Source organism: Nematolebias whitei, chromosome 5 (genome assembly GCF_014905685.2).
Source record: "Nematolebias whitei isolate Nwh7 chromosome 5, NemWhi1, whole genome shotgun sequence".
NCBI classification, from domain to species: Eukaryota; Metazoa; Chordata; class Actinopteri; order Cyprinodontiformes; family Rivulidae; genus Nematolebias; species Nematolebias whitei.
The window spans coordinates 21,045,557-21,052,787 of record NC_056502.1 but is presented as its reverse complement, the minus strand read 5'-3'; the positions used below and the strand labels follow the sequence as shown (position 1 = coordinate 21,052,787).

Here is a 7,231-nt window from a genome sequence, read left to right as displayed (position 1 = left end):
GATGGATGGATGGATGGATGGATGGATGGATGGATGGATGGATGGATCCTTTTCAACTTAAATATTGATTAAATGAGTCACATGTTGTTTTCATGGAACCATGATTTTATTTTTCTGTTGTCTAACGTGGACTAGCTGTGGCGGCCATCTTGAAGTTGAATTAACTCCAAATGCTAATGCATGTTAGATCCAGCCAATGATTACTTTCTATGAAATATATAAAAGCTTGACCAGAGGTTCACAAGATATTTTGCTAACCGGTTAAGGCCAAAGTTTTAAGCAAAAAGTGTGTGCAATGTGAAGAGCTTGATGACTCTCAGCTACTACCACACCAAGTTTTATCTCAATCTCTGTACACTGAATTAAGTTATAGCCATTTCTGTGTTGACTAAGATCAACTGGTTGTGGTGGCCATCTTGAATAAGGCTGGATAATGTTAATAATTACTTACCAACTTAATAAATCCTGTGTCGTTTTGATTTCAAAGCCATGATGAATGCCTGGAATGTAGCTTGTTGAGTTAAAGAGGATAATCAGACATTTTAACGAGTAGCGTGATGTCACTAACCGTGCTGTGCAAATAAATTGCATCTAACTAATCCAGACTGAACTTATAATTCACCTCGTTTTATTCTCTCCTTCTTTTAGTGCACGCAAGCATGAAGTCAGTCGTGAGCTCACTCACATCCGAGAGAGAACGGTTAAAACAGTGCGTGGATCACGACTCGTATCCCCCGACCTCTCCACAAGTTGTCAATTTGAAGAATACACTGACAGCAGTAAGCGAACACACACATTCACACACACACTCACAGAGCAAAGCTTTCAGGCAGCAGAAGTGGGTCAGGTATATTCCACCTTCTGTGTCCCCACACACCTCTTGTCAGGCGTGACACACTGATGAGCCTTTTAGTGGGATTACTGTAATGGTTGCTGGTGTGATGTCAGCCCACCAGAACAGAACCATAGTCGTCAGTAACGTTTCCTGTGGCGGCTGCCTCCCACCCAGAGGATTTCTTTTATTGTTTGATTTTTCATTGTCAGGTGGTGTGTTGGTGGAAAGAGCTAACGTTTTGTCCTAATCAGAATATTGATACTCCCAACATGTTTACACGGGTCCAGTAAAAAAAAAACACCTACAGATTAAAGCTGAATGTTGGGAATCAAAGCATTTTTTTTTTTAAGTATTTAAGCTTTGTTCGGCTGTGTGCAATAAACAATGTTCACGCCGGTTTATTTTCCAGGCTTTAGCCCAGAACTCTGAGCTGAGAGAGCGCCTGAGCAAGATTCATGTCGAGTCCTACATTGTAGAGCCCACACTGATAAACCTCACTGCCCCTGTGCAGGTGGGTGCAGGAATGCAGTGGCTTGATACTACCCCCCCCCCCCATCACCACCACCTCCCGCCCCACATCCCATCCCATCATGGTTATTATTGTTGTCTCTGTCTTTATTTTAATCCCACAATGCCCAGAGTTGGCCACAGAACACCGCCCTCTCATCCAGCTGAATGAATCAGAGAACTTGAGCTGCATCGTGTGTCGCATGGCCGTTCTATGTGCAGTCATTAAAACACTAAGAGGTAGACTTCTAAATATGTGTTATCTTAACGAAACTCGGCTTATTCAGTTAGATTTGCAAACCAGACTGTATGAGTTGATCTTCTTAATTGTGTTTTTGTGAATTGCTAATCAAATTTTTTTTTAAAGGATATTTTCCTGTAGATGGTCTTCAAGTTAGTTAATCAACTTCAGCAATAATAGGGCACAGACAGATGCTCATGTCCACGTACTGTATGTAAAATATTGATAAATTATTGCAGTATTTGGTAGTTTTTTTGTTCATTTTCTGTTCTCTTGAGATTTCACAGGAGCAGGCTCACAGACTGGTGTCAAACCTGTTTGATACCAAACAGATAATTATTGGAAAGCCATACTTAGAAATACCCCACAGAGCAATAGATTGGATGTGGGTGTCTACAGAATAGCTATATGTTATAATCAGAAACAAGACAGGAACCTGGAAGCCAAAGCCATGAATGACGAGTCTACATGTCCACATGCCATCCCCCATTTACATCTGAACATCTCAATTTAATCCGATCTATTTTGTCTATTTTGATTTATGCGACATCCAAACAGCCTAAAAATACCTTAGACACAACACAAGTTAGCAAAGCGTACAGAAATGTCAGCGAGCATGAAATTTAACACAATTAATGATGTGAAGTCCTTTTTTTTACCCACTTTATGATTATGAACTCAAGCACTTTGTTCACTTGAGAGCTGGACGAGATGAATGTGGTCAGTTTGAGGGCATGTTTAGATGTTTGTGTTTTGCTGAAAAATAAAGGGTGAAACAAAGTGTAATGTCCTTTAACGTGACACGAAAGCACGAGTTGTTGCTGGAAACAAGTCACGACGTTTGAGAGGACATAAATGACAAGTTGTCTGAGTCTTTATTTGCCATCTGCATTTTCACACAAGGTTCAAGTACGTAGGAATTCTTGTGCAGAAATTGTTTTTGTATTTATAAAGAAAAACAACCAAAACGATTACAGTTTAGTAAGAATAAGCAATAAATTCAAACAGCTCACCTAATTATAAGCAGTGCTTGAAATACGGAGGTGTTCATTTCATTCTTCTGGAGGAGCCATGTTTTTTGGGCTTCAGATGACCTTTACTTTTAGACTAACCTTAATGTCGACCTTGATGTCTGTAGGCACTTTAGTGAGTTTTCAAACCATTTTAACAATAAATTCATATCGGTGAAATTACTGAATTTTTCGCCATATAAGTCGCACCTTTTTGCATAAATTTGCAAGTTCTGTGACTTATAAACAGATGTGACTATTCAATGCTTTTCTCCATATTTATAACCCAATATTTGGCTGAGCTCTACGATTTCATTCATTCTGACATGAAAAATATTAAACATTGCTGTTATGTCGGGACGAGGGCTGGCTGCGGGCCACCGGTCACCCAGAGGCCCCCTCTCGGACCCAGGACCCGCCTCCAGCTCACGTCGCTTCCCCCGGCTCGAATCTCCCTCAGAAGTGGCAACTCAACCATAAATCAAGGAAAAGTGAATTCAGTTTTACCAATTGTATTAAAATCAAGGCAGGAAAAGGTTACAGTTTACAGCGCTGGTCTCTCCGGTCTGTGACGCGATCACAAACCCAGAAGAGCCCAGATGTCCCTTGTCATTACTCATTTATAGGGTCCTAGACTCCTCCTTCGCAGAAGGGGAGCTCAACCTGTCAGTGTATGAGGAGGAGTGACTAAGTGTGATCTCAATGGATCTTATGTGGTTATGACGTGAAAGGAAATATGAGACTGTGCTTCAAGCCTTTCTACGTGATGTAGCAAGAAATAAACTGTATTCCTTGATGGATATTGAATCCCAGGGAGACTCTTTTTAGCGTTGCCGGACCAGTTCAACTCAGTCAGAACCGGGTCATAATTTCATTATAATCCCATCTCTGAACAGATCAAAACCCCAGGACCAGTCAGATAAATATCTAACATTACTATTTGCAGCCACCAGAGGGCCCTCGGCTATTATGGCAAGCCAAGTTTCTCATTAATAGGTAAAAGTAGCTATTAATGAGACACTTGGCTTGCCATACCAAGCCACCTTCGTCTCGCTCCGGAACTCCTGGAGTAAACGTCAAATCAGCTGCATTTTGCCGCGCCGCCCAGACGAAATGCAGCTGATTTGACCATCAAAGTGCATTTATTAAGGAAAAGTTAAACTGAGACGCATCTTTACTATAATTTTGAGCAAACAAATAATTGTTTTTAAGTGTTAATCTTGTTAAATACTTGTTAAAGTCCTCCCGTGTGCACTGCTGTGGCCACCATTTTGGCAGCCAATTGATTTTAGGCACAACACCGGCCCATGTTGGTTGAGGGCTTGGTTGGTCAGCGGTGACGCATAATAAATGCGACGCATCAACGGTGATGCATAATAGATGCGACTTATACGGCAAAGCGACTTATTTATGGTTTTTTCCACTTTATTAGATAATTTTGGACTGATACGACTTATACAGTGGTGCAATTTTAACGGTGGAAAATATGATACCTGTCATCCACAGACATGTCATAAATTTTGTTCATTTTAACTCTAAATGAATGTTTGTGTTGGATTGATTTTTTGTTTTTTTTGTGCATGTTTTTATGGTTTGTCAATGACAAGCTGCAGACTTTTGTGTTTTTATTGTCAGACATAGTGTATGACTGAACTAAAGATGATTCGAGGCTGTGATACACTGGATTGTAGAGGAATGGCTGTCCTGCATGCTCTGTGTGCACTTTTACAAATAATTTGTTCTGGACGACACAGTGATTGCCACTCCAGGCTGATGTGTTGCTGCTCTTACTCAGACTGGTTTATAACGGTGGACATTGTTTCCCATAGAAACAGGACTCTGCAGACGACTTCCACCCCCTCGTGCATCAAGTGTCCAACGAGAGCAGAGCTTCAGTTGCCGAGTCTTTGTCTGAGTTCTTTGATGCCCAGGAGGTTCTGTTGTCTGCAAGTTCTTCTGAAAATGAGGTAAGCGTGGTGACAAACTGTCACCATCTGCCGTAGACTTACAATCCAGCTGCCGGTTTAAAGCTGACATTTGGAGCTGGTTGATGAAGTCACCATGAACATGTCCTGAGTCTGGTTGATTGTCGACAAAATCAGCTGTGAGAATTGGAAAGAGAAAATGAATTGACAGAATGCAAACAGAGATTTTCAATTTAATGATAAGCTATCCCCCAAAAGTGTCCAACGGTTTTTGTGTCTGCAAACTGTTTTACATTTTAATCTGTCTCTGACAGTTCAGTGATGATCCACTGCAGAAATGTTTTCCTATCACTTTAACGAAACAGGGTTTGTGTCTATTTTTAGTTGTTTTCTTCTCTCAGTCTTAAACCTGCACGCCAGATGAAAATGCAGCTTCAGCGGAAGTGATGTGAACATAGAAGTTAATTACTTTAATCTAAAAATACAACAAGCCAGAGTGCAACTATGTCACCAGATGCTAAAAGATCCTTCATCTCTATTTATTAAAACTAGGACTGATACGACAGGATGTTGAAAATGTCCTTTCAGTGCAAGTGCTATGAAAAATATACCTGTTATCTACAAGAAACTGATTGAATGTCTTTTTTTAGGTATCGGAAGATGACTCATACATCAGTGACATTAGTGACAATATTTCCATAGACAATTTTAGCAACGAGACAGAAGGTAAAATTTAAATACATTTAAAAGACATTTTATTGATGCTTTTGCAAAGTTCATTTTGATTGCTTTGATGATTTTGATTTTATTATTTCTGTGTAATTTCCCTTATTAAAAATGAAAAATGTCATCACATATTATGTCTAAATCAGGTTCTGTAGAAAATGGCACCGTCCTGCATCGACGTAGATCCTGTCTGCCTTCTCCCAGTCCAAACAACAACACCATCAGTCTGTGGAACATCCTCAGAAACAACATCGGCAAAGACCTGTCCAAGGTGGCGATGCCCGTGCATCTTAATGAGCCCCTCAACGCCCTGCAGAGACTCTGTGAGGAGCTGGAATACAGCGAGCTGCTGGACAGGGCTGCCGACACCCACGACCCGTTTGAACGCATGGTGAGATGACAAGTTAACTGCTTATAAATATATTTTTATTTATTGACTCAAGACCAGTTGTTAACTTTAATTCCTTTGTGAGTCTCTTCTGATGAAAGTTGTTCAGGAAGCGGCATGACAATGGTTTGTAAAATGTGCTTTGGTTGTTGTTGTTGTTGATGATGTTGGCCAAGGTCAAGGTGTCTTTATTGTCATTCACATCACATGTGGTACATGAGGTGGAACGGAACTATGTGCACAGGGTCCCAAGTTACATCCAACAAAAATACAAATTGTAAAGAAAAACAGTAGTAAGATCTAAGATATGAACCAAAAATACACTAAACACTAATAGTACAAAACAATGCGCCAAACAACAGCAACACGAACATGAGTGTGTGTGAGCAGATGGGGACGAATGGACACAGCAACATGGAATAAATCAGCAGCATGAGATCAGCACCATGGATAGTCAGCAGCACACATCAACAACCAAGTGGCATCACAGTGATTTTTTTCACAATGAAAATCCTGATAAGGGATTCATGAGTCTAACAGCCTCAGGGTAGAAGCTGTTCCTCAGTCTAGTGGTTCTACACTTAGTACTCCACAACCTTCTGTCTGAGGGGAGTGGGGCAAAAAGTGTGTGTGCTGGGTGAGTGGGGTCCTTCATGATGCTGGTGGCCCTCTTCCTGCATCTGGAAGTGTAAAGTGTCAGCGATGGTGAGGAGCCTGACTCCAACAGTCTTCTGTGCAGCCTTCACCACTCTCTGCAAAGCTTTTCTTTCTGCTGCTGTGCAGCCTCCATGCCACACGTTGATGCTGGAGCACAGGATGCTCTCCACTGCACACCTGTAGAAGGAGGTGAGGACTGAGCTTCCCAGACCAGCTCGTCTCAGCCGTCTGAGGAAGTAGAGTCTCTGATGAGCTTTCTTGATCATTCTGGTGGTGTTGTTGCCTCAGCTGAGGTTATTATTCATGTGTACACCCAAGTACTTGTAACTGGAGACAACTTCCACCGCAGATCCTCCTATGTTCGGGGGGTGGGGGCGTGTAAGTGTGTTTGTTCCATCTGAAGTCCAAGACCATCTCCTTCATCTTCTTCACATTGATGTGAAGGTTGTTCTTCCTGCACCAGCTCTCCAGGCGTTCCACCTCCTGCCTGTAGCTGGACTCATCATTGCGATGCATCCAACCATCGCTGTATCGTCTGCAAACTTTACAATAAACTTTACCTAATTTAGATAAAAGACACACCATATTACCTAATAACAATGAAACACAAATATGATATTGCTTTGATGGTGCCTAAGATCAGTTTTGAGTCCACAAAATGAAATACAGTAGTTTCTTAAGATAAACAATCGCACACTTCTCATCACATTCTGGTCCCCTACCATACACATCTCTACTTAACGTAAAGGTTGTTTTCAGAATCACTCCGAATATTTTGCTAAAATGAGCTCAGAGGTTAGACTGCAGCTAGCTTGTTAAACATAAACACTGGGAACAGGAAAAAAAAAATCAGCAGTTAGCTATAAATCAATGTTTAATTACACCAACTCTTACCCAAACAGATAAAACTGTCTCAATTCTACACACACACATGCACCCCCC

At 41.2% G+C, this 7,231-nt stretch overlaps 1 protein-coding gene across 1 annotated transcript in view; it reads left to right on the top strand.

The window, feature by feature from the left end:
* The window catches only part of osbpl3b (oxysterol binding protein-like 3b), a 42,159-nt gene that overhangs the window by 21,318 nt on the left and 13,610 nt on the right, over nt 1–7,231 (top strand). The window contains exons 10-14 of the mRNA XM_037677003.1: nt 649–779; nt 1,245–1,346; nt 4,423–4,560; nt 5,169–5,244; nt 5,391–5,635. Of these exons, the coding sequence (XP_037532931.1) occupies nt 649–779; nt 1,245–1,346; nt 4,423–4,560; nt 5,169–5,244; nt 5,391–5,635 (692 nt within the window). The remainder of the gene's footprint in view (nt 1–648; nt 780–1,244; nt 1,347–4,422; nt 4,561–5,168; nt 5,245–5,390; nt 5,636–7,231) is intronic.